This window comes from Brassica napus, chromosome C9, assembly GCF_020379485.1.
Source record: "Brassica napus cultivar Da-Ae chromosome C9, Da-Ae, whole genome shotgun sequence".
Taxonomy (NCBI): domain Eukaryota; kingdom Viridiplantae; phylum Streptophyta; class Magnoliopsida; order Brassicales; family Brassicaceae; genus Brassica; species Brassica napus.
Genome location: NC_063452.1, coordinates 47,407,420 through 47,433,745, shown reverse-complemented (window position 1 = coordinate 47,433,745; position 26,326 = coordinate 47,407,420). Strand labels below are relative to the sequence as shown.

Below are 26,326 nucleotides of genomic sequence, written 5' to 3'. Positions count from 1 at the left end.
AAAGTGATTGGAGTCAAAAAATTTCATATTGATATGTAGGAGAAAGTTATAGGTTAACGCTTCATAATTTTAAAATAATGTGGAAATGCAATACTTCTTTTTTTGTAACTTAAATCCAATACTTCTTTAAAACCTATTTAGTGAATCATGATTCTACTTAAGTTGCTTGAAAACATATTTCTCATTTGCTGGATACGAGGATATACACATTGGATTAGGTTTAGTTATATTTTATGCTCTATTATTAATTTTAATAAATAGTTTTAGTAATTTAGCTGATAATTTATCATTATCTTCAAAATAACTAAAAAATTGTAACAATAATATCATAGTTAAATTTATATTATATTTACTTTAATAATATTAAAATATTATATATATGTTTACATTATATTTGGTTTAGTAATATTAAATCGGTTTTAATTTTAGTATATATATCATATAAGATATAATGAATCATCTATCTTTTAAGATAAATTTATTAAGAGAATCAAAATCACTCATTTTGATAATTTTTGACAAAAGTTGGCAAATTTTCAAAAATACTTATATATTATTTACGAAGTGATTTTTTTTCTCACGTTGAAAGTTAGAGCGTTTAAAATCTTCATTATCCTTAATAAATAATTATATTAGATTAATTTATTAATATATAATTACCATAAATTAAAAAGATTATATATTATGTTATCCAAAAATACTTTACATCATAATATTTTTAAAATAAATATAAATCCATGTATATTGTTTTATGTATATATATGAATGTTTTCAAATTTATTTTACGTAATAAAATATATTTTATTAAAATAAAAAAACTTTATCCCTTATAAAAACTTTAAAATATATCTATTTACAAATATTAGTAAGATTATTAATCCCGCAAGTGCGGGTAAATAACCTAGTCCTTTTATGAACGATGATGGAGATTGTAGTAGAAAATAGCGATTCTTTAAAAAATAGAATACTGAAAACAAAATTAAATCTTAATCAGTTTATAATATTTATTTTATTCACAATATCCTCAGCTTGCATTGTTTGCGCAAGAACTATTGTACATATATATGGCTGTAGAATGTATTGTGTGACTGGTGACCATTTGAGAAACACTAGAAACAAAAAAAAGAACGAAGATGAATAAAATTAAAAGAATGCATGAGAATGATTGTTTTTCCTCAATAATGAAGAATAATTTTGTTTTGTTATTCTCTACAAAAACAAAAAAATGATAAAGAATAGAAAAAAAAAATTAATTCCTTATGAATGATGTATTTTTATGGGAATTATAAGAAATTGAATGTTCGTTCTTATTTTTTAGTCACCGATCACACTACTTTACGTCGTTAAAGAAAATAAAAATAAAAACAGAAAGAAAATAAAATAGGTTTGGTCAAGTCATCGAGGACTCGCAGACGACAAGACAGAGTAAAATTAGGGTTTAACCTTTTCAGTCTCAACTCCTTTTATTTCCTTTACTCTTCTTCTTCCTCTTTCTTCTTCCTTTCTTTATCTACTTGACATAGATTTTCCAGTACTTAAAGTCGTATCCACATGTGTTTCTGTGTCTCTTCTGCAACCAAAAAGAAATAGTTATAATAATTAAACTTTGTTCAAATCATAAATATACACTTACAATAAGTTGTTCATATAAAAACATATATTATAATCTCTAGCTATATATATTGAGATCACTCCCGTCTTTATCAAATTCTTCTACTACTCTTCCACTTTTAGTTCAGTCGATCTGATATGACTCGGGTACCTTTGATTTTGTTTTTCACCTTTTTTGGGTCATGTTTTTTAAAAAAAATATTGCTTTAGATTTTTTTTTAAAATCTGAGATCATTAATTAATCTCAAGCTTTACATGTTGAGATCAATCTCAGCTAATCTGATTTCTTTCTTTCCATTTCTAGTTTCAGTAGATCTCGTATATATCTGGTCATCTGAATATATATTTACTACTTTGTACTAACTGTTATGCGTTGAATATTTATATATATATATATATATATGTGTGTTTTTATTCTTCAAGCAATGTGTTGAGTCGAAGCTTTATTTTTGATGAACTTGCAGATCAATCTCTCGTACTGAATTAGATCATTCATCTTAGCTTTCGAACACGGAAATGAAGAACACATTTAACCTCATTGATTCAAAGCTCGAGGAACATCATTATCTTTGCGGATCAAAGCATTGTCCTGGATGTGGCCGCATGATTCAAGCCGCTACTAAACCAGTAATATTCCTATTCCATAACACATATACTCATCAAAAAACCAGAAATATAAATAAAAGATATTCTCTTTAACTTTTATTTCTTTAAATGTGCTCTTCATCATCATTCATCCTCTTTCCCTTTTCTCTCTTTTTTTTAAGAATTGGTTTGGACTGCCGGCGGGAGTGAAATTTGATCCGACGGATCAAGAGCTTGTTGAGCATTTAGAAGCAAAAGTGAAGGGAAAAGAAGGAAATAAGAAATGGTTTCCGTCTCATCCACTTATAGATGAGTTCATCCCAACCATTGACGGAGAAGATGGGATCTGTTACACTCACCCACAGAAGCTTCCAGGTTCAGTTATCTTTTTGATGCAACAAACTTTATAAGTTTTATTAAAACAAAATCCAGAAGTTTGATCTGTACGTATCATCAGCACAAAACAGTATGAACTGATTTGATATTTATATAGTTTAGAGGTGACATATATTTCTTGTACTATAAATCAATCTAGAAATCACCACTCCTTTATTAGTTCCTAGCCTTCTTTTATATTTTATTTTTTAACCCAAAACTTTACCTTTTTTTGTCACCAGCCTTAATTTTTAATAAAACTATGAATTCATTTTGAAATTCATTCTATTTATGTATATATATATATATATCCTAATCATTCTTAACTATTACTCCCTCCGTTTCAGATTACTTGTCGTTGTAGGGTAAAATTTTTGTTTCAAAATAAATGTCGTTTTATAATTTCAATGCAAAATTTATTGATTTTATATTTTTATCTATTTTTTAATTGGTTGAAATGTGGTTATGTGTAAAGAAAATGGTTTTTTTATTTTGTAAATATACAAAATCAAATGTCTTCTTAATCTGTGTGCCAAAGTCTAAAACGACAAGAAATCTGAAACGGAGAGAGTACTACGAAGTTTTGGAATATTTTTGCATGTTCTCCGTGTTATATATAAAAATAAATGTAGTTCTGATATTTTAGCTAAATATGTAGATTATAAATAATTAATTGAAAAGGATAAATATTTCTTTGAAACATCTACATCGAACATGGTTAAAAAAAGTTTCAAAAGAAAAGGTATTCTGAAATACAATAATGATACATATTTAACTAATTTTAAATTATCAACATAGGTAATTCAGTCTTTAATGAACCTGGCAGATTAATTTTCTTGGATAACTTCTTAGTTATTCATAATATATATATATAGCAATGAATGTGCATGCAAGTTGTAGTATAGGGCTCTTGGATAATGTTTGGTAACCTAAGTTTGGAAAGAAAACCACATTCTTCGTAATAACTTGTTACTCTTACATTAGTTCTCCAGAGTTCTAAATTTCTAATTGACGTCAATTTAAATATTACATGTTTTTATATTAGGGGTAACAAAAGATGGTTTAAGCAAACATTTCTTCCACAAACCATCAAGAGCTTACACAACCGGAACAAGAAAACGACGCAAAATCATCCAAACGGAACACGACTCCGAGTTAAACGGATCGTCATCCGAAACGAGATGGCACAAAACCGGCAAAACAAGACCGGTTATGATAAACGGTCGACAAAGGGGATGCAAGAAGATATTAGTACTATACACAAACTTCGGCAAAAATCGACGACCAGAAAAAACAAATTGGGTGATGCATCAATATCATTTAGGGATTAACGAAGAAGAAAGAGAAGGAGAGCTTGTGGTCTCCAAGATCTTTTATCAGACACAACCTAGACAATGTGTTGGTAATATTAATTGGTCGGAACAAAATGTTAGTTCCAAGGGCTTGATAGGAATTGGTGCCGGAGATGAAATATGCGGCGTTGCTGCCGCCTTGCAGAGTCTTGGCTCCGGTGACGTTATTTCTAGGGTTAATACGAACCCCTTTACAAGAGCCTTCGATGAGGTATATGATATTTCCTGTATATTTCTCTCTTATGCTCAAGTTTTACATAAAAATAAATGGCCATATTTTTGTGTGTGTTGTAATTAACATGTGTATGTAATTAAGGGGACAGCCGAAGCTTCGAAGGGAAGAGAAAACCGGCTTGTGTCCGGCACGTGCGAGGAAGTACATGATGGGATCATAAGATCATCGTCATCAACTTCATATCATATGATTCATGATCATAATCAACATGATCATCAGATTGGAGAAATAAGAGAATTTCACATACCATCTTCGTCATCATATCATGAGTCAATCTTCAACATTACAAGTACTGTGCCGTCTCAGGTAAAGTTCCCGTTACTTCATTTTTCTTGATAATGAAACCCGAAATTAAATTCCAAATATATTTTGTATATATGTCGCGAACGTGGATGGAAATACATAGTAGGAATATAGTGTAACGTGCATGGATGGATATACATAGTAGGAGTATAGTGTTTCTTGACTTCTTTTTGGTAAATATGTTATTTTTTCCGAAAGCATTTTTGGTAAATATGTTAGGAAGTGTTTCTTGTCTTCTTGGACATTTAATCATGACAACTCATTTAAATAAAAGCTATAATGATGTTGGATCTACAGGCTCATGCAAAAAGTTAATCATGCAATCTATCACAAACTCAATCTTATTCATATCTTATAAAAAGTAAATTAGCTTGCAAAAGTAACACGTAAAGTATACATGGGTAGTGGAAACGTATGTATAGTATGTATTAAAACCACCACATACGTATACGATCTTTATGTTGCTACCCTTTTATTGGTGGGATGTGAATTGTTTATTTTTGCTATAAAGTAATGTTACTTGTATCTTTTTCCTTCTTTTTTTTAATAATGACAGCAGCAACAATTAAGGGGTCGATCATCTGGTTCGGGATTAGAAGACTTAATCATGGGTTGCACATCTACTTGCACAGAAGAGGTAAGCTTCTAATAAAATATTTAATCAATTAATTTTGAGATAGGTGTATAAGCTATGGCTAAGTGATTATTGATCCGTGTTTGGCATATTACAATAAGGCCAGTTATAATTACAAATGTCTAAACTTGGTAGGAAAATTCAGAAGCAATTCCAGAGCAAAACGCAGACTGGTTAACGTTTCCACCATCCTGGTACGACCAAAGTTATTAAAATGATAGATATTAACATATACCGTAAATAGAATAATATTACAAACAATTTTTAATCAACCAGAGGTCAATCACGTAACTGTCTTTTTCTTGGGGACAACTGAGACAATGAATATACTCCATAAATTAACCATTAGACCGGTCACAATTTCGCAGGAACCAAACCGAGTCAGATGGTCAAAACCGGAGATTTTAACCGAACCAGAAGGAAGCAGAGAAGTCTTGCAAACAATGGGCTTAGCTTTCGATCAATGCTGGAAATGCTTAGCTATATATAGTCTCTGCCATTAAGTTACGGCATCAGAGGTCTCTAGACTTTGTATCGTTTTAAATTCCTCAACAATCTATACCACAAGTGACAATCTGTCAGAAACAATAGCCTAGACTTTGTATTAAAAAAACACACAAGTAGATCATGTTTTTTTGTTAGCTTCAGGATCTGTCTCATAGACTTACCTTCCTCTGCGAAGGATGCAGTAACACCCGCGGTCTTATCGAGCGGACATGTTCAAAAGCTGCAGCTACGGTCATACTCTTGTGCTCAATCTGAGAAATACAACATTCCTTAATGGACCAACCTAAGCTAATTAGCGGGATATGAAATTTAATCAATGGACTTACCAGATAACAGAGAACAACGGTAGTACTTCTTCCACGTCCAGCTTTGCAATGGACGTAAGTGGTTTTACCGAGAAAAGCATTCTCTGTTACACGAAAGAGAATGCATAATAGTAAGCAACAGACAAAAAAGGTAAAATTCAAGAGAGCATAACATTTACTCACTGTGAATGAAGTTAACAGCTCGGGTTATGTCTTCAATGGAAGGAGCAAAGAGGTAATCTCGTGTTGGTATCACTAGATGGTCCATTTGATAAGCCTAAAACAAAAATCTGCAACCATCAAACACTCCACAAGTAGACAAAAAGATTGGGGAAGTTTATTACCAACATTGTACAAAGAAGATGGAACCAAAGTCTCAAAAGGTTCATTAAGAGTGATCACGCCACCAACGCCTAGTTGTTTTAGTCGCGGAACGTCCTTACGAAATGGAACCGCTCCCATCAGAAGAAACTGATAAAATAAAATAAAATGATTTCTCCATCAGAAATAGACTCCAAATGAACAACTGATACTTGAAAAAGAGCTCACGTTTTAGCAGTTTAGAGCGAAAAAGCTATCAAGACAGAAACAGTTCAAGATCGAGAAGCTGATTCATTTGCAATAAGAAGAACTGATATTTCTCAGCTGCTCCAAACATCAAATCAATAATAAATACTCCGACTTTTGCTAGCTCAAATGAAAATATTAAAGAGAAAAAAAAAGAAAAGAAACCTCGTCGATTTGATCCCACCATCGAAACTGAGAATGGAGTTTGAAGCGGAGGAGGTTGTACAGAAGAGTCGGGTAGAATAGGATCCGACCACCCGCTCCGATTACAGCTCTCTTTGCTTTATCACCCTTGAAACCTATACCCTTCTTCTTCTTCTTGTGATTTTTCGAAACGCCGTCGTCTAGGGATGATCGCTGCGTCTCGTCATCTTCCTCTGTTTCATCTTTCATTGCCGCCGGAGATTCCAAAGTCAAACTCGAAAAAGCAAAGTGGTGTTCTTCAACATCCAAGACGAATGAGGCCCATTTGAGTAAATTTAAGTCCTATTGGGCCTATATAAAAATCTAAAAGGCCCATAAAAGGAAAGATCTGACATATTAAGAAGACCCATTTGACTAATCAAATTAAGACATACCGGCACGTGTCGTTCACGTATATCTCTCTGTATATGCCACTGCTACACTTGGACGCTATCTCTGGAACATTCCGATTATCCACAGAAGAAGCAGAGCCGAGGAAGATGTCGTGGCAGACTTATGTAGACGATCACTTGATGTGCGATGTCGAAGGCAACCGCCTCACCGCCGCCGCAATTCTTGGTCAAGACGGTAGCGTCTGGGCTCAGAGCGCAAATTTCCCTCAGGTTAGGGTTTGCTTCTTCTCCTATAGCTGATTGTTATTAGCTATGCGCGTTTGATTCGTCTAGACTTTGCTGTTCCTGGTTCGATCTGTGTTGATACCTGGAAACTCTCTTTTAAGCTCTCTTTTTACGTTTTCCTGATTTGGTTTTCTCTGCTTCATATGTTCGTAAGATTCAGTAGAAGAAGTTCGATTCGCAAATTTTAAAGCTTTTTTAAGCAAAAAGTTTTTGACTTCGAAAATAGGGAATCTCCTTGTGTTTGAGCTTGGTCACCTGATTCACTTGTTCATAGCTGTTTTAGTTCTTAGAGTGAAGTGTTCACTCAACTTTAGTTTAAGCATTTGTATTGGTCAATGTTTCTCTCCCCGTTTTAGTATTGGCTTTGTTTTAGTTGAAGCCTGAGGAAATCAATGGCATCAACAAAGACTTTAATGAGCCTGGAACGCTTGCCCCAACGGGATTGTTCATCGGTGGCACAAAGTACATGGTCATCCAAGGAGAACCAAATGCTGTTATTCGAGGGAAGAAGGTAACTTGAATCTCTTGCCTTTTTGTTCCCAAGACAGTTGTTTGTTTATGAACCAGTGCTACTTTTTGGTTTACCTTGTAGGGAGCTGGTGGTGTTACCATCAAGAAGACCACACAAGCCATGGTCTTTGGTATCTACGAAGAGCCAATGACTCCTGGACAGTGCAATATGGTTGTTGAGAGGCTTGGTGACTACCTGATTGAATCAGGGCTCTGAAACCCATGCTGCTGCTGCTATGTTCCTGTCGCTCATGTTGTCTTTATATTGAGAGAAAACCTATTTATATATCGAATGTGATCAAATCGTTTTAATAGTCCAACTGTGTATTACCCCTTACCAGGGGTTGTATGATTTTATAATAAAATTTGGTATTTTCTTCGTTTGTGTCGAGTTGAAATTGTTTTTAGTGAATGGCAGTTTGGTAGCATAGCTTGTTTAGAGTTCGAGTGGTCCCAGATTGATTTTTTTTTTTTTTTTTTTTTTTTTTTTGTGAATTGGAACCAAAATAGATTCCAATCACTAGATCATAGACACAGGTGATTGCATTACAAGTTCTCAGATAAAATGTCTGTACAACAACTCACTTCAGGAAGATAGACAAAACCTTAGATGGTAACAATTTCTAGACCAAACGTTGAGGAACAAATCTTACCTTTTCTCACTATTGCTACATTCCTGCTACAACACTGACTCACTTTTCTTTCAGATTCTGGGTCACAATGCCTGTGAGTTTGTAGTTTGCAAACTGAACGACAACAAGATCACGAGACAGAGACTCAAATTCCATACTAGAGATTCGTTTCCATGTGAAGTAGAAGCAGAGGAATTCAATGCAGATGCATTCGTCGCCTTGGTGTTGTTCCTGTACAAGAGATTTCAACAACATCAGTAAGCATATATGTATGCATAGTTTCTTCAATCTGCAAATCTGAAACAAAGTTTGTTTTTAATGACATACCGGCCGCCTGCGGTTATGTATACGCATTTGTCATAACCTGTAACAACATAGAACCAGATTCAATTTAAACCAAGACTGTTGATTCGTGATTTTGGAAAAACGAACGCTGGAGACTTTTGTTTACTTACTAGGGTCTTTGTTGACCTTAACACCAACTCCTCCAAAGCTACAAGCAACGTCTGTACCCCCATTCTGCTGGAAGTAGCTATTAAACACAAAAGAAGCATGAGAAACCAAAGTATCTGGCTGGAAACAAGGCTGGCTCGGCTGAATAGCCGTGCAATCAACGTTCCCAGGACCACACGCCCAATCCAAAGCACCTCTCAGCTCTATCTCCGAAGCTTTCGAAGAAGCAATGCACCAGCTCTCACTCCTCCCTCTCGAGTTTCCCCCACTCGAATTCGACCGAAACCCGCCGTTCTTCCCCGTGAAATCCAGCTGGTAAACACTCGTCTGGTCGGGATAGAACAGCCCCCAGTTCCTCTCCGAATCCAAACCAGTTTTCCTGTTCTCGTTGAACAGTGAGAAGATATAAACGTCCATGGCCTCTCCTGGCTTCGAAGGTGTGCCTTGGTTTGTAACCGTGTGGCGTATAATGTTACTATTATACGTCTCCGCGTTGTCAGGAGAGGCAGCGCCTTTCTCCTTGGGTGAGCCTTTGGTCGGCCATCCGGTCTCCGTGACCATGATCTTGATCGTCCTGAAGTTTAAAGCCGTGAGGGCGTAATAGAGCGCGTCGACTTGAGCATCGAACATGTTCTTGTAGAGCAAACCGGTGTTGGGATCAATCACTTCAGAGGAAGACTCGAACAACACATAGTCCAAAGACACATTGTTGGGAGAATCTCTGTAAGCGTAGTAAGGGTAAAGATCGACCATGAAAGGAGACTGATTCTCCGCCAAGAACTCGAGCATCGGCCTCAAGAAATACGCGTAGCTGCTGTTGAACGCTCCAGCGGAAGGTGGGAAAGATCTTGAGAGGACGCCGAGGGAGAGCGTCGTGGAGACTTTGATTCTTCTGCTCAGACCGACTTTCTTGAGAGCGGTCAGCACGTTCTGCATCGCGGGGACGACGAAGGAGGAGGCGTTGGTGTGTGGATCGTCGGTGGATTCAGCTCCGACTGTTATGTAAGTGATCTTGGTGGTTGGATAGTAGGGTAAGACGCTGTTCTTTAGCCACGTGTCTGCGTTTGATTGGAACTGGGAGAAGGGTTTGAGGTCGGAGTTTGGGACTCCGATCATGAGCTCGATGCTTGTGTTGGCAAATGCCTTGAGGACTTGGGAGTTGTAGTCGTAGATACGGACGTATTTGATGTTGTGCTGTTTTATCAGCTGGACTACTTTGGCTGGTGTCGGAAGGTCGTCGGCGCTTCTTCCGTAACATACTCCGACCTTGCCACCGTAGCAACCGTCTGCAAAAAAAAGAAGAAGACAGAATCAATTGTTTCTCTTTTCCGACCAAATTTGTCAGTGTTCCAAGAACTGCAATTGTACATAAGCTCAAGCTCTACAGTAGATTACAAGAAGATAATGGTATCTATCAAATTCTCTATTGATATGAATCGAAGCTCGAAACTAATGAATATGTAGCAAAACAAAGTCTCATAAAGTTCACTGAAGTGGAGAATCATTTGGTTTAAGGGTTCACTGAATAGTAGAGGGAGAGAGAGAGAGAGGCAAACCCAGAAGCAGAAGCAGGAGAGAAATGGAGAAGATGAGCTTCTCCATTGATGAATGAATGCACTATCTTGCTTCCTTTCTCGAAAGAAGGAAGCTTCAAAGAAGGAAGCTTCTTCTTCTTCTTCTTCTTCGAGCTTCTTCAATCTTTGTGAATAAAGTGTAAAGCTTTTTTGCTCAAAAAAGAAAAGTGTAAAGCTTTTTCTCTCTCTCTCTCTCTCTCTCTCTCCGCCAAGAAAGTTTTAGTTTTTTTTCTATATTGTTTTTTTCTTGTCAGAAGTGGGACTCTGGTCGGAAACAAACCGGGCCACAGACTGTATAATAAACTCGATTTGATAGACTTCTTGCGAATCCGCTAAGCTTTGAGAGTATTCCACAACTTTAATTTCTGTCCCCCGCTATTTGCGTATTCACAAAAACTACCCCATTATAAAGCAAAACCGGTCCCATATGACCCAGAAAGAAAAAGAGACCGGTCCCATGTAATTTATGTTTATACGCTCTCGAAATAAGATGATAATTTCGATCATAAATATATGCTTATCTTACAGCAAAATATTCCATAAATGTAAAAGATTACCACTTTCTTTGGATTCAAAAAAAAAAAGCAAGTACATCAATTATTCTACCAGCTATCCAACATACCGGAGGTAACCGATAAAATAGCTTAGGAATTATTTCGAACCGTCCTTACACTAATGAGCCGACTTAGGGCCCATTTAAATCGTATTTAGTCAGCCCATACATTTAGTTTTTTTTTTCGTATTTATTAATTAATATAATATTTTATCTTCCCGGTCTCACGCGTTCAAAATTATGTCCGTTACCACTAAGAATAATCTTCTGCTTCTCTTTCTTAGAAGTTTGTTTATTTAGAAACCCTAGAGAGAGAGATAGAGAGAGCGATAATCGAACTTGAAGCAGCTTAAGCTCTCTGTTCCAGCTCAGCAAACTCCGATCTCTTCCTTCTTGTAAGTTTTTGTAACAGTGTAGGCTAGCACAGAGTAGATAACCTGCCTAGAACTCACCAAGAGCTTAAGGTAGGGGAAATCAAGCCTAGAAAGTGATCAAAAGAAGAAAGATCACCTTGGAGGAGCAGGATCTCAATGATACTAGTGTTTGCTTTAGAGCGCATGAGAGAGTAGAGAGGATAAGATTAAGTTGTTATTCTGATTGATACTCTGCTTAAGGAAGTCACGCAATACATAAAGGAAAATCAGCAACGGTCACATATGACTCAGTAGCTGTCAAAAGCAGAAAGCAAAAGTAAGGCAAATGGGACAAAACCCAAGTTATTAAACCGAAAGCAAAATGGTAAAGCTAAACCGGCTTCAATGTGATCAGCTTGTGAATCTGTCACACTACTCCCCATTTCAGAAAATCCTTGTCCTCAAGGATCAAAGTTTGGATGCTTGGTGATGAAGTCTTTGTAAACCTCCCAAGTAGCTTGGTCTGGTGGGTAACCCTTCCACTGAACGAGGACCTTTGTTGCTACGGTATTGTGATGTTTAACCACCTTTTTCTCCAGTATACACTCCGGTTCCTTAGCCTTTCCCAAATCTTGGCAGTACTGTGGGAGGACAGGGGCCGTAACTGAGTGGTTGGGGCAGAGCTTGAGTTGACTGACATGGAATGTATCATGAATAACCGCATCAGGGGGGGAGTAAGAGTCTGTAAGCGACAGAGCCTACTCGTTCCAACACATGGAAAGGGCCGTAGAAGCGAGGCGACATTTTGTGAGGTACCTGTCTGTTCTCGAGGGAGTGTTGTCTATAAGGCTGCAGCTTGAGGTAGACATGATCTCCGACTTTGAACTCTCTGTGGGAACGGTGAGCGTCAGCATACTGCCTCATTCGGTTCTGTGCACGGAGGAGATGAAACTTGAGCATGTTTATGATCTCCTCACGCTTCTGCATACTTCGATCAACCACTGCAGAAGAGCTTTCTCCGGGGAGATAAGGCAAGTGAGTTGGAGGGGGCTGGCCATAGATCACTTCGTAAGGGGAGCACTTGATTGCGGAGTGGTATGTTGTGTTGTACCACCACTCTGCAAGTGGGAGCCATTTGCTCCAAGTCTTAGGTGCCTCAGCTGTCATGCACCGTAGGTATGTTTCGAGCGTCTTGTTTGTAGTTTCGGTTTGTCCATTAGTTTGGGGATGGTAAGCTGTGGAGTGCTTTAAGTCAACTCCCTGGACGCGGAACAACTCCTGCCACACTTCACCGAGGAACGTTGGGTCTCTATCACTGATGATGTCTTGTGGTAGTCCATGTAACTTGAAAACGTTGTCAAGGTAGAACTGGGCCACTTCGATTGCGGTGTAAGGATGAGACAGAGGGATGAAGTGAGCGTTCTTGCTCAACTTGTCGATGACAACCATGATACAATGTTTTCCAGATGAGGGGGGAAGACCTTCCACGAAGTCCATACTGATCGATTCCCAAACACCATTAGGAACAGGTAGAGGATTCAGCATACCAGGTTTAGCTGCTAGATCATTCTTGTTTCGCTGACACACAGAAAAGTTCCTGACATAGTTCTGAACTTCCACATACATTCTTGGCCAGTAAAACGAAGATCTGATACGCTGGAGGGTAGCGTCTTTTCCTGAGTGACCACCTACTGCCGAGTCATGTAACCATCTCAGTATGTGCATCTTGACTTCTGTATCATTTCCAACAACCAACTTCCTTTTTCTTCGCAACTCGTTGTTTGTGTAAGTGAAAGAAGGATGTGATGATTTACGTTCCTTCAGCTTGGAGATTATACGTTTCAAGTTGGTGCCTGTTTCCCAAAGCTTCTTGATGGAATCATAGAAACCCTCGTGAGACTGAGACAGTGTGATATGAAGGAATTCAGCACCGGAGACCCTAGATAACACATCGGCTGCAACGTTCTCTTTTCCTTGTTTATACTGGATCTCAAAAGTGTAACCCATCAGTTTGGAGACCCAGAGATGTTGAAAGGGGGTTGTCATCTTCTGCTCCATTAGAAACTTTAGACTCTTTTGGTCTTTTCGAATGATGAAGGGTTTGTGAGCTAAGTACGCATTCCACGTTTGCACAGCGTGAACAACAGCTAACAATTCCTTTTCATACACTGATAACACTTGATGTCGAGGGCCCAAAGATCTGCTGATGTAACAGATAGGATGGTTATCCTGCATCAGTACCGCGCCGATTCCTGTGTTTGAAGCATCAGTTTCCACAGTGAATGTTTTCTCGAAATCAGGTAATGCGAGGACTGGAGTACTAGGTAGAGCTTTCTTCAGTGCTTCAAAGGCAGTAAGAACATCTGGACTCCATGAGAAGCCATCTTTCTTGAGTAGGTTAGTGAGTGGTCTCGCTATCAAACTGTAATCTTTGATAAATCTGCGGTAGTAATTAGCCAAACCGAGGAAGCTGCGAAGATGCTTCTGAGTTGTCGGAGTAGGCCATTGCACGATGGAATTTATCTTGCTAGGATCAGTGCTCACACCCTCTGCAGAGATAAAGTGGCCTAGATACTCGATCACTGTGGCACCAAACGTACATTTTGAAGGTTTCGGATAGAGCTGTGCCTGTTGGAGAACCTGAAAGACTTCGCAGAGGTGCTTGAGGTGATCTTCCCAACTAGAGCTGTAGATGAGAATGTCATCGAAGAACACTAGTAGGAATTTCCGGAGGACTCCTTCAAAGACTTTGTTCATGAGGCTTTGGAAGGTACATGGACGTTGGTGAGGCCAAAGGGCATCACGAGATACTCATAGTGGCCTGGGTGGGTTTTGAATGCAGCTTTGTAGACATCATCAGGTGACATCCGTAGTTGGTGGAAGCCAGACCTCAGATCAAGTTTAGAGAAGTATTTTGCTCCACCTAGCTCGTCAAGCAAGTCTTCAAGCAAGGGAATAGAGTACTTGTCTTTGATGGTCTGTTTGTTCAAACCACGAAAATCAACACAGAGCCTCCAAGAGCCGTCTTTTTTCTTGACTAAAACGATGGGGGATGCGTAGGGGCTGCAGCTTGCTTGGATTATCCCTTCATCAAGCATCTTCCGAACCATAGTGTCAATGACGTCCTTATGTAGGGATGAGTAACGATAAGGGCGGAGGTTGACTGGGTTAGCTCCTGATTCCAGAGGGATACAGTGGTCGAACCCATCTCGGGAAGGTGGCAGCTATGTGGGTTCATCAAATAAGACAGCAAAGTCACCTAAGAGGTGTTGCAGGTCTTGATCATCTGTCATATCAGTACCACTAGTGGAGATATGTGACAGTAGAGCTTCAGGTTGGAGATAGTGATTGTTTTCAGCTGATAACTCAACGACCTAGAGCAAAGCAATTTGAGGTTCGTGCAACATCAATTTGTTGAGGCTACTCCCTTTGATCACCTTGCAACCGTTCTTGGTGACTCCTCGTAGGACGTTCTTTACGCCGTTCAGATTGAATTACATTCGAGGGTTAAGGAAGTCCCAAAGTATGGGTCCAAGAGTTGAAAGCCATTGAACTCCGAGGACAAGGTCGCAACATTCTAGTGGAAGGGTACGGACCTCCGAAGAGTAGTTGTAACCCTGCATTCTCCATTTGAAGTCGATGCACTTGTATCGTGTCATCATTGTGCTATCGCTAGCTGCTGTGACGGCCATTGGTGTGATTGTCTCCAACAGACAGCCTATCTCATTGGCAACGTTCAGATCAATGAAGTTGTGGGTACTGCCGTTGTCGATGAGGATGTAGAGCTTGTGTTTACCGCACTGACCGATCACCCTCATACAATTAAAGGTAGAGGAGCCATTTAAGGCGTTCACTGAGATTACTGGTGTATTTTCTACTTTGTCTTCGGTAGTAACTACGGCCAGTGTGTCAGTTTCATCTTCAGTGTCAGAGAATGGTGATTCTTCCTCGTCATCACCTTCCATAACAAAGATTTGAGAGCGTTTGTGCTTTTGGCTATGACCTGGGGTGTAAACCTCATCACAGAACATGCATAAACCTTTAGCTCTCCTATCTTGCATCTCCTGATAAGAGTACTTCTCAGGTTGTTTATCGTTAACATTGGGAAAGGTATTGGCTTTTTTGTGGTTTATTGGTTGTGAGAGGGGTGGCTTTACCGGTAAGATGCATCGAGCTAAACGAACCTTTATCTCCGGAGCGGTACCGTCAAGTCGAAGAACTGCTCGCAGTTTGAGATCCAATCTCGGAGGTGTGAACCATCGAAAGAAGGGAACTTTATTTGGAGAGGCGAGAAGCTAAGCCAGTGGGGGGGGGGGGGGAGGAGGGATTCTTCCATCGCGACGGTCGGAGTAACCAGTCGTATCTGGAGGGTCAGGGGGTTGATTTGGTGTGTGGTGGTGGGTGTTTGAGATGGGAGTGGGTGGGTGTGAGGGACCAGGGTCCATTGGGGCTTTTCTGGCGGCTTGAAGCTGAGTCGAGTTGTTGAACAACAGCGCTTCGAGTCTGTCGAAACGTAGGTCCAGAGAGTCAGCTCTAGATTTGAGTTCGGCGGCGAGGAGATCGTGTAAGGACCGGATCTCGTCGACTTGCTCTGTTAGGGAACGCTCCTGTAGTCTGGTTTTTACCATCGTTGTAGATCTGAGAACCAATGACTTCTGATACTAATGTAACAGTGTGGGTTAGCACAGAGTAGATAACATGCCTAGAACTCACCAAGAGTTTAAGGTAGGGGAAATAAAGCCTAGAAAGTGATCAAAAGAAGAAAGATCACCTTGGAGGAGCATGATCTCAATGATACTAGGGTTTGCTTTAGAACGTATGAGAGAGTAAAGAAGATAAGATTAAGTTGTTATTCTGATTGATACTCTGTCTAAGGCAGTCACGCAGTATATAAAGGGAAATCAGCAACGGTCACATATGACTCAATAGCTGTCAAAAGCGAAAGCAAAAGTAAGGCAAATGGGACAAAACCCAAGTTATTAAACCGAAAGCAAAATGGTAAAGCTAAATCGGCTTCAATGTGATCAGCTTGTGAATTTGTCACAGTTTTCGCTATTCTTAATCGCACACATCTTATTGTTTATCACTTCCTTCGAGAATCTTATTGGATTCTGAATCTCTGATTGCGAACAAAGGTTAATTGATTTTGAACCATTTTCTTGGATTTGGATTTGAATTGAGTCATGTCCTGCATCTGAGAAATTGATCGAATCTTCGATTTGAAATTCCAGAAGAAAGAACTGAATCGCCTTGATCTCATAGTGTAAAACGTGTTTGGGTTAAAATTGGTGAATGCATACAGGACTGCAAGTGGAACGTTTCACGATGGAGATTTTCTTCTAAACCAGAAGGGGCTAAAGCTGACGTCAGATGATAAGCAATAGAGGGTAATCTCACTTATCTAAAACCCTAATCTTTTTTTAAGAGACCAATCAATGTTCTAGAGAAGAATCAATTTCTTGTGTGTGTGTGTGTGTTTGTCTTTGGTTATAGCCTTCTGATTGCAAAGAGCTTGATTTTGAAATCACTGCTGAAGACTTGGAGACTATGAGAGTCATCGGCAAAGGCAGCAGTGGAGTTGTACAATTGGTTAGACACAAATGGGTTGGCAAGTTATTTGCTATGAAGGGTAAGTGTTTTGATTCACTGATAAGTAATTGTTCTCTTCTTTGAATCTTCGAGAGTTTGCACTGTATGTGGCACCATTTTACCCCTAGGGATTCATAAACATAGCTAGTGCAATTTTTTTGCTCTTTTGATGATATGATCAACTTGTTAAAGAATTCACATGGACATTGTTTATTTGAGGTTTGAGTGTTCATTTTTATGAATTACAGGTCATACAAATGAACATACAAGAGAAAATCCGCAAGCAAATTGTCCAGGAGCTCAAAATAAACCAAGCATCGTCTCAGTGTCCACATGTTGCTGTCTGTTACCATTCTTTCTATCACAATGGAGCCTTTTCCCTTGTGCTCGAATACATGGACCGTGGCTCTCTTGTTGATGTCATAAGACAAGTGAAGACTATCCTTGAGCCTTACCTTGCTGTTGTCTGTAAACAGGTCCACTGATTCAAACCATTACTAAAGATACTTCCATCATTCTCATGAGTTTATCAATCTTAGTTATTTTCTCTTGTAAACAGGTTTTGCAGGGCCTTGTGTACCTGCACAACGAAAGACATGTCATACACAGAGACATTAAACCATCAAACCTTCTTGTGAATCATAAAGGAGATGTGAACATACATGACCATGTCTTTTTTTACTCCTTTACTTTACAGCCTGAGAGGATAAGTGGAAGCACATACGACTACAGCAGCGACATTTGGAGTTTGGGGATGTCAGTGTTAGAATGTGCAATAGGAAGATTCCCATACTTGGAATCTGAAGACCAGCAAAACCCGCCTAGCTTTTATGAGCTTTTGGCAGCAATCATAGAGAGTCCACCACCAACTGCTCCTTCTGTTCAATTCTCACCTGAATTTTGCTCCTTTGTATCAGCCTGGTAAGTGGTAATTCATTATTAGCTTTTTCGTATACTTTGCAATATCGTAATGGTTAAAATGGTTCTTCTTTACATTTCAAACAGCTTACAAAAGGATCCTCCAGCAAGAGCATCATCCTTGGACCTATTGGTAAGTAATTCTTACTCACGACTCTCTTTTTCTCTCTTGGTAACAACATTTAGGATCTTTTGATGAAACATCCGGTTTTTTTTAATGCTCCCAGTCTCATCCATTCATAAAGAAGTTTGAGGACATGGATATTGATCTCGGGGTACTTGTTGGAACTCTGGAACCACCTGTTAACTGCCTTAGATAAGTAAGCCCTCCTTTTTCTTCTGCATTTTGTATATGATATGATAAGATACATGATATGTAATGTGTCCGAGTGTCGGAAAAGATTATTATTACTTAATGAACAAAAATGGATGAGATTTTCCCTTTTATTATTCATTGCCTTCTTTAATATGCAATATTCAGGTTTTTGTTGAATACGTGGTAGACACTCTCATGAGTCAAACTTATTTGTTCTCCAAGATTATGACATTTCATAAAGACTAAATCAAACGCTAACTATATAACATAGTGTTGACACGAGAAATGTAATTGAGAGATCCTATCCAAGGAGATGATGAGTCATAGACACTCTCATGAGTCCATACTCCAAAAACCGATTCATGTTTATTAGAATATAAGTCAAATGATTATTTACTTACTAATGAAATTGGTCAAGAAAATTCTTGCTCACAGTCTTTCATATGACTTTGTACAAGGGTATAAATATTTCATATATTCTACAAAATCTTTGCAAAAATCCCATCAATTTTGTGATTTTTAATTATACGAATTTCTTTGTTCTGAGTACCTTCTTGAGATGCATAAAGAGTGTGCACCTTTTCAAACATTAATCAAAGACTGGCTTTGTTTTCATAATATGAAGAAGATATGGAGATTCGGGAAAAAATCCCACAAACATAAAAAGTAGAGCCAGAGAAAAAAGGAAGAAGAAACTTTTATCTCTTCTAGAGACATACACCTAGGCCTGGGCATAAAATCCGGAATCCGAAATCCGAACCGAACCCGAACCGAAAAACCCGACCTGTTATCCGACCCGAAACGTAAAAATACCCGAACGGTCTTGTAGGGTGGTACAAAAAATATCTGAACCCGAAGTGTTATTAACCGAACCCGAACGGATAACCCGAAAAATCCGAAATTAATAGTCAATATAAATATTTTGAAATATATATAAGTATTCCAATTATTAAATTCAATATTTGTGGTAATATTATATATAATAATAAATATTAAAATTCTAATAAATGCTTTAAGTACACAATTAGTTATAAATAAGTATTTTATAATTTGCTCATTGAAATAAAAAGTCTACTCTCTATAAGGCAATACATATTGTTTACAAATGATGTTTGTTTTCATGCTTGATTTAACATTTTATTGTTATTTTATCAATTTTATATATGATAGATTAATTTTTATTTAATTTAGATGTTTTTCTTTATGTTTTACTTCAAAATTTTGTTTTTTTACTTTGGTTATATCCGAACCGAACCGATATAACCCGAATCCGTACGATATATGATTACTTTATGGGTTTTATGATGCAATACAATTTTGAACTGAACCCGAAGTGTTATTATCCGAACCCGACCCATACTAATAAAATTTTAGTATGGAACCTAAAAGCGTAAACCCGAAAATCCGAAAACCCGAAAAACCCGACCCGAATGCCAACGGGTACCCGAACGCCCAGGCCTACATACACCATTATAAGAGTGTTTACTCAAAAACTAACCGGCATGTCTTCGAAATTCTTTTCAGTTTCTTTAACTTCATGACCATGCGATCATCTCTGTTTCTACTTCTTGCTGACAATGTTGCCATCTTTAGACAAGTAGCGCTGCACGCAGCCACTTTCCTATGCTGCACTGTGTTTTCATATTGTCTCCATTCAAAGATCTCTAGATGCGTCAATAAACATTCGGGAACAACTGCTGGTTCGTCCCAAAAGTTCATCGGATCATTGTATTGGGCACTATGATTCTGAGACCACCAAAAAAAAACATTACGTGAGTTAGTGTTCGCCCTTTGTGGGAACTACCTACATGTTTCATTCTTCCAACTAATTTATGAAGAACTTCTAGAGCAGTTTGGTAGCTCCCAAGACTCACAAGTGTAGATCGTTCAAAAATAAACATAAAATGGATTAATGGTATACTAGTATTCTATGCATTCAATTATATCCATCGTTATAAATCTAATTAACATGTTAGTAAAATAAACAAGTCTATACTATTACTACATACCGACATAAGCTTGAGAGATTGGAATCTTGGAGACTCATTGAGTATAGAAGCAAGAAGATTGACCCATCCGCAGAACATGTACATATATAGCTCTAGATGTTCAAGACAGGGAAAGACAGAGCCACGGCGATGTGGAATTTGCAAATGAAGTTATATGATTTACTGTGCTGAGAATGAGAATAACCAAACATAGAAGAAGAAAACAAAGTTTTCTTACCTCGGAGGTTGGAGAACATAGAGAAAGATGTTGGACTGAGGTAAGAGATCCAATGAACTTGTCAGATTGGTTGGATATTCGCTTTTGTCACCTCTGGCGTAAACTCAAGCATTAGAAAGTTACTGACAGTATCCTTAATGTTCAAAGTCTGCAAAACAGGAGTATTTATCCAAAACCCATGATTCTCCTTGTCGTCGTCGGCACGTTTCTCTCTGGAGTTATTAATAGTTAAGCTCTTCAAAGTAGGCACATTGATACTATATAACTTCACATTGTCATATCTGGTTCGGCTTATAACCATATCTTCAAGAGCTGCACACCTTTTTAAAAGCGTTGCAACATATTCATCCCCCCAGAATTGAACCGATGAAAGGTGAAGACTTTTGATTGATAGCAAACAAGACTCAGGTGGGATAACAGTGAACATTGGCATATAATCTCGTTCGGTTTGGCTTACGACCAGATATTCAAGAACCCTTATTTATAAGTGTAGACTCATAGTGCTTTTTGTTTTCCTTGTCCAAGCCGGCAGATATGTTGTCTGGCTCATCCATGGGCTCTTCTCTTACCCTGTTCTACAGCCCCTCGCTCGCTACTTCCGGAACCAGAGAATGATCAGACCCCTCCTCATTACCTCTAAATTTGTGTTATGTCTCCACGTTCCTCTATGTAGGCTTCTGGTTTACAAGTCAGGGATTGGTTTTCTCGGAGGAGCCTTGGCTAAGGGTTTGTCAAGCTGGCTTTGTGCCGTTCTTGGATCTATCATGTGGTTCTCCTCTTCATGTTTTGAGACAAGTTCCCCCCTCTATGGTGGATATATTTAATGGTGTTGGAGAGTTCTTCTGATGTGCTCTTCTTTCTAGCACTATGGTTTGGTATTTCTCTTTTCAATGTGCCTTTCAGATTCTCGATGCCACCACATTGTTTTGTTATAAAATATTTTCATGTGTTTCTGTCTATAGTGGTGGTCATATGAACTTATAATATTAATCACTGTTACCAATCCAGAACTGAAGACATCTGTACTCTCTGTCGGGTAATTTCCGTTGCATATATATTTCATTTTCTTCTCAGTCTTGAATTTTCCAAACATAATATTATTCAATCTATGTGCAGTCTCCAAACATTTACGATAATCTATTCAATACCACTTGCCATCACGGCTGCATCAAGGTTAGAGCTTTAGTAATTACCTTTGCAGCAGAAGAGAGTTGAGGCATACTTGATTCATATGGTTTTCATGATTCATAAGAGGATGCGTTTGCATGTGCAGCACAATAATCTCAAACCACATAGATTTATTGTTCAATATTCTTTACTCTCTGTTTCACGTTTTAATCTCCTCATTTTAGTGTCTTTTCATGTTATGTACGAATTCATCTCTTAGGATAGGGGTGGACGTTCGGGTACCCGTTCGGGTTCGAATCGGGTATTTCGGATTTTTGGGTATTTCGGTATAGAGGTGTAGAACCCGTTCGGGTATTTCTGTACTTCGGGTCGGGTTCAAGTATTTTTAGTTCGAATTCAGTTATTTCGGATCGGGTTCGGATATTTAAATTTTGAAAAAATATTAAATTTTTAATTTCTTAAATTTCTTGTATTTAAAAATATAACTTTCACTTAACTATTTTTTTTATATTTTTAATAGATTGAATGGTTAATAGATTTCGACATAACATTTTGAAACTAAAAAGACATTAATTTGGTTATTCTTTTTAAATTTTGAATGTAACTTTTTGTTAATTCTAGAAATAAAAAATTTGACATGCATTTTAAGTGAGTAGCAAATCATTTTCTTTGTAATTATATGTATATCATATGAACTTAAAGTATATGTAGTATCAATATAAATATTTTATATAAAATGAGAGATGTAAACTAGAAATATAAGGTTAATTATACATATGTTCGGTTATCTTCAGATATCCATTTGGGTTCGGATATTACCCGTTCGGGTTCGGATATCCAATCTCTCCTAATTCAATACCCGTTCGGATATTTTGCTACTTCGGTTCGGATTTCGGTTCGGGTTTTTCGGATCGGGTTCGAGTACGGCTTAGGATATCGGATAAAGTGGCCACCCCTATCTTAGGATTTGCTTATCGATCCTCAGAGGTCCAATTCTTCATGTATGTTCTTGATGTGCCCTTTGTATTCCAGTCTTAGGGTTAAGCTATTCCAAAGTTATGATACTCTTCTCTACCACTCCTAACCATAGTTTAAGATGGTTTGCAAATTATTGTAAATTTATTAATTACTTAACAGATTACCCTCTGCGTACAATAAATACTTTTCACAAAGAAAAACAAAAAGATGAAAATACATTATAATATTATTTTCAAATTTTATCAAACTCAAGACAACTAAAATATATATGAATTTAAGCTGACATAACTTCCCCCATTTTAATCACTAAACACAAGTTTTGAAAAATGAATAAAAGGTAACGAAATTTCAATAAATGACTGATATATAATCAAAATAAAAATTAGTTTTACAGACAAAAAAAGATATAACAAATATAATAATAAAATTATCGAAAACACATAATTTATCCAAAACATACATAATATAACACTGAATACATAAATTTTAAGAAAAAATTGGAGAAATTCATAACAACAAAGAATACACGAAGCCGTTTACCATAATTTTTTTTTTGCATTGCATCAAACCAAGGTGAACAAAAATTAAAATTAAAAATAGTTTAACTCATCGATTTTTCTTTTTTCTTAGTTATTTTTAGGCAAAGAAAAACTAATAAGAAATTATTGAAAACCATCACCAAAAATAATGCATAACTAAAACAAAAACCTGAGAAGTCAGAAACAAGCAATAAAAATATAAAAAATACATTTTCATGAATAGTAAGAAACTCTAGAAATAGAAAAATATAATAATGTAAAGAGCTAATCTAAAGTTATTTTTTCCATTTAACTATCTAAAACATACCCCATTTATTTATTCAAAAATATAAATATATAACTTAAGTTATGTTTTCGTTAATCAAATAAATATGATGCTAATGAATGACAATAAATAAAAAATGGAAAATCGCATAAAAAACCTTCAAGTTGGCAGCCACTTACACTTTAAACCCTCAAAGTATTTCACAAACACTTTAAACCTTCAAAGTAACACTTTTATCAAAAGAAATCTCCAACATAGCTTACTTGTACATCAACTCAAAACGGTAACCGATACTATTCAAAATCAATGACGTGTCGGTTCTCTTTTTTATTTTGAATTTTTTTAAAATTATTTTATTAATAAAATAAATATTAAAATAAAGAAAATATAAAAATTCATAAAAAAAATTCAAAACAAATCATAAAAATCACTTAAAATTCACAAAAAAATCAAAATATTCACCAAATTTTTTTAAAATTATTTTATTAATAAAATAAATATAAAAATATAAAAATATAAAAATATAAAAAATTCATAAAAAATTCAAAACAAATCATAAAAAGTCAATAAAATTCACAAAAATTCAAAAAACTCACAAAAAATATTTTAAATTATTTTATTAATAAAATAAATATAAAAATAATCATAAAATTTTACAAAAATAAAAGATTCACAACAATATTTATATTATTTTATTAATAAAATAAGTATAAAATATAGAAAATATAAAACAATCATTAAAAAATTTGAAACAAATCACAAAAATTCACAGAAATCAAGAATACAATTATATGTGGTTTTATAAAAGCGACTAAGGAATAACATGCATTGAGTGCTATAAACTGGGTACCCTCAAGCTATCATTAATATACATTCTTCCCTTTAACAATCCTGAACTTTTCCAAATCTAACCAACACACACATAGAACATAAAAGATTAAAAAAATCCAAAATAACAGTCAGTCTCTGGGTTATGATTACTCTAATTCAGATTAGAAAATTTCATTATCTTCAAAAGATTCTCGTGAATGATTTGTTTTAAATTTTTTTATGAATTTTAATATCTTCTGTATTTTTATATTTATTTTATTAATAAAATAATTTAAAATATTTTTTGTGAATTTTTTGAATTTTTGTGAATTGTATTGACTTTTTATGAATTATTTATATTTTTGCATTTTTATATTTATTTTATTAATAAAATAATTTATTGTTTTGTGAATATTTTAATTTTTTTGAATTTTTAGTGATTTTTATGATTTGTTTTGAATTTTTTATGGATTTTTATATTTTGTACTTACTTTATTAATTAAATAATATAAATATTGTTGTGAATCTTTATTTTCGTAAATTTTATGATTATTTTTATATTTATTTTATTAATAAAATAAGATAAAATATTATTTGTGAATTTTTTGAATTTTGTGAATTTTATTTACTTTTTATGATTTGTTTTGAATTTTTAAAATTTTTGTTTTTTTATATTTATTTTATTGATAAAATAGTTTTAAAAAAAAATGGTGAATATTTTGATTTTTTGGTGATTTTTATGATTTGTTTTGAATTTTGTTTTATGAATTTTTATTTTTTCTTTATTTTAATATTTATTTTATTAATAAAATAATTTAAAAAAAATCAAAAAAAAAATCGACACGGCATCGATTTTGAACAGTAGCGGTTACCGTTTTGACTTGATGTACAAGTAAGCCAAGTTGGAGGTTTATTTTGATAAAAGTGTCACTTTGAAGGTTTAAATTGGTTGTTAAATATTTTCAGGGTTTAAAGTGTAAGTGGTTGCTACCTTGAAAGTTTTTTATGCGATTTTCCCAAATAAAAAAAGTTCATATAAGAATAATTGATTGATACAAAATTAAAAAAAAAAGTAACATCCATATTAGACATTTGTGAAATGAAAAACTTAAATAATTAATTAATTTCCGTCCAAAGAGTGGACACATCCCTCGATACAATAATAACATTCATCATGTTTGATCATCCTGAACAAATTCAGTGTAAAATTCACATAATGTTCGCATATTTCATTTGAAACGTTTTAATTCAGTGTAATCTCAGTAACAAAATTTAAAATGCAGTAAATATTATGTGCTATCGAAATAATACTTATTAATAGTATATTTATGTTCTCTAAGTTAAATATATATTCACTACTCAAACCACAACGAGCTCATCATCAGCACATATGGCAAAATGTTGTCTGCTAATTTCATGAAGAATTAAAACACAAAATACTAATCTCCATAATAAAAAATTGTACAACATAAAAAAATATTTATAAAAACAATAGACAAACGCCCCGCGCGTAACGCGGAAACACCACTAGTAATACAATAATTTTTAGGATTTTTTGCAAAATTGACATAGAATTCAAATTCAAACACAAAACTAACCTTTTTTTTTTGGAAATTGGTTTTACCCTATTCACCCCACAAGTTCATATAATTCACGAAAATGCCATCAAATATTTTTTTTTTCCGAAAATAAATTTTTTACTCTCTCACCCTCATCATCTTCAAGTAATTACAAGATTGTCATTGTCATCAATACTCCAACCACCATGAACAACCAATTTGAAGCTCTTAATGCACATAAAATCGATTTACACTCTCTCTTTCTCACTTGTTGTGAACTAAAAACAACATCTCTTCCACTTTTCCTCCATATTCATCCAAAAATCTCAAGCTTTTGATTCAAATTTTTTTATGGTTGATAGAGCCATTCAAGCATACTATTCTTGGTGGGTTACTTTCGTTTGAGGTTCTTGGTGGTTGGAGAAGACTCTGTGTGCTAAGGAAGTCATCTCACTAGTTTAAGGTATGAAATTGGATTTTTTTCCAGATCTGTTCGCGTAGAAGACTTACCCGTAAGTAGTCTGGCTGTAGAAGACTTACAGGTAAGTCTTCTGGTCAAACGGACGACTTACTCGTCATCTTTGTTTCTTAAATAAAATCTAGAGAATAGTAAGTCGTCTAGGATAAA

At 36.0% G+C, this 26,326-nt stretch overlaps 5 protein-coding genes and 1 long non-coding RNA gene across 12 annotated transcripts; 3 read left to right on the top strand and 3 right to left on the bottom strand.

The window, feature by feature from the left end:
• The first annotated feature begins 827 nt into the window (after nucleotides 1-827).
• On the top strand, nucleotides 828-5,742 carry LOC106432806 (NAC domain-containing protein 75). 3 transcript variants are annotated; one of them, XM_022709130.2, is made up of 8 exons: nucleotides 828-1,758; nucleotides 2,076-2,238; nucleotides 2,379-2,571; nucleotides 3,617-4,134; nucleotides 4,240-4,464; nucleotides 5,021-5,098; nucleotides 5,231-5,289; nucleotides 5,464-5,742. In XM_022709130.2, exons 2-8 carry the CDS (start codon nucleotides 2,128-2,130, stop codon nucleotides 5,501-5,503), a joined length of 1,224 nt encoding a protein of 407 aa, XP_022564851.1. In that variant the 5' UTR covers nucleotides 828-1,758; nucleotides 2,076-2,127; the 3' UTR covers nucleotides 5,504-5,742. The 3 variants fall into 3 exon arrangements, with proteins under 3 accessions (XP_022564851.1, XP_048624735.1, XP_022564850.1); XM_048768778.1 differs by having other exon boundaries at nucleotides 829-1,758; nucleotides 5,018-5,098; XM_022709129.2 differs by having other exon boundaries at nucleotides 829-2,238; nucleotides 5,018-5,098.
• On the bottom strand, nucleotides 5,302-6,910 carry LOC106432807 (phosphatidylglycerophosphate phosphatase PTPMT2). The gene is made up of 6 exons (XM_013873655.3): nucleotides 6,640-6,910; nucleotides 6,256-6,378; nucleotides 6,091-6,184; nucleotides 5,929-6,011; nucleotides 5,764-5,853; nucleotides 5,302-5,651 (listed from the first exon to the last, which is right to left on the bottom strand). The coding sequence occupies exons 1-6, from the start codon at nucleotides 6,865-6,867 to the stop codon at nucleotides 5,595-5,597; spliced, it is 675 nt and encodes a 224-aa protein (XP_013729109.1). The 5' UTR covers nucleotides 6,868-6,910; the 3' UTR covers nucleotides 5,302-5,594.
• A 112-nt stretch (nucleotides 6,911-7,022) lies between these two features.
• Nucleotides 7,023-8,186, top strand: LOC106432834 (profilin). Of its 2 annotated transcripts, none has more exons than XM_013873678.3 (3): nucleotides 7,023-7,280; nucleotides 7,669-7,806; nucleotides 7,888-8,186. In XM_013873678.3, exons 1-3 carry the CDS (start codon nucleotides 7,086-7,088, stop codon nucleotides 8,020-8,022), a joined length of 468 nt encoding a protein of 155 aa, XP_013729132.3. In that variant the 5' UTR covers nucleotides 7,023-7,085; the 3' UTR covers nucleotides 8,023-8,186. The 2 variants fall into 2 exon arrangements, with proteins under 2 accessions (XP_013729132.3, XP_022565605.1); XM_022709884.2 differs by having other exon boundaries at nucleotides 7,041-7,280; nucleotides 7,675-7,806.
• A 144-nt stretch (nucleotides 8,187-8,330) lies between these two features.
• On the bottom strand, nucleotides 8,331-10,835 carry LOC106432833 (glucan endo-1,3-beta-glucosidase 13). The gene is made up of 4 exons (XM_048768777.1): nucleotides 10,447-10,835; nucleotides 8,893-10,176; nucleotides 8,765-8,801; nucleotides 8,331-8,668 (listed from the first exon to the last, which is right to left on the bottom strand). Exons 1-4 carry the CDS (start codon nucleotides 10,490-10,492, stop codon nucleotides 8,521-8,523), a joined length of 1,515 nt encoding a protein of 504 aa, XP_048624734.1. The 5' UTR covers nucleotides 10,493-10,835; the 3' UTR covers nucleotides 8,331-8,520.
• Nucleotides 10,836-16,306: 5,471 nt separating this feature from the next.
• On the top strand, nucleotides 16,307-18,324 carry LOC106432808 (mitogen-activated protein kinase kinase 6). Of its 4 annotated transcripts, none has more exons than XM_022709810.2 (7): nucleotides 16,307-16,505; nucleotides 16,602-16,757; nucleotides 16,864-16,999; nucleotides 17,208-17,435; nucleotides 17,519-17,880; nucleotides 17,965-18,010; nucleotides 18,105-18,324. In XM_022709810.2, the coding sequence occupies exons 4-7, from the start codon at nucleotides 17,217-17,219 to the stop codon at nucleotides 18,195-18,197; spliced, it is 720 nt and encodes a 239-aa protein (XP_022565531.1). In that variant the 5' UTR covers nucleotides 16,307-16,505; nucleotides 16,602-16,757; nucleotides 16,864-16,999; nucleotides 17,208-17,216; the 3' UTR covers nucleotides 18,198-18,324. The 4 variants fall into 4 exon arrangements, with proteins under 4 accessions (XP_022565531.1, XP_022565530.1, XP_048624736.1 ...); XM_022709809.2 differs by having other exon boundaries at nucleotides 16,344-16,505; nucleotides 16,673-16,757; XM_048768779.1 differs by having other exon boundaries at nucleotides 16,350-16,368; nucleotides 16,673-16,757.
• A 1,132-nt stretch (nucleotides 18,325-19,456) lies between these two features.
• LOC125592986 lies at nucleotides 19,457-21,904 on the bottom strand. The gene is made up of 2 exons (XR_007328847.1): nucleotides 20,203-21,904; nucleotides 19,457-19,939 (listed from the first exon to the last, which is right to left on the bottom strand). It is a non-coding gene; the product is annotated as an uncharacterized LOC125592986 (long non-coding RNA).
• Between the last annotated feature and the right edge of the window lie 4,422 nt (nucleotides 21,905-26,326).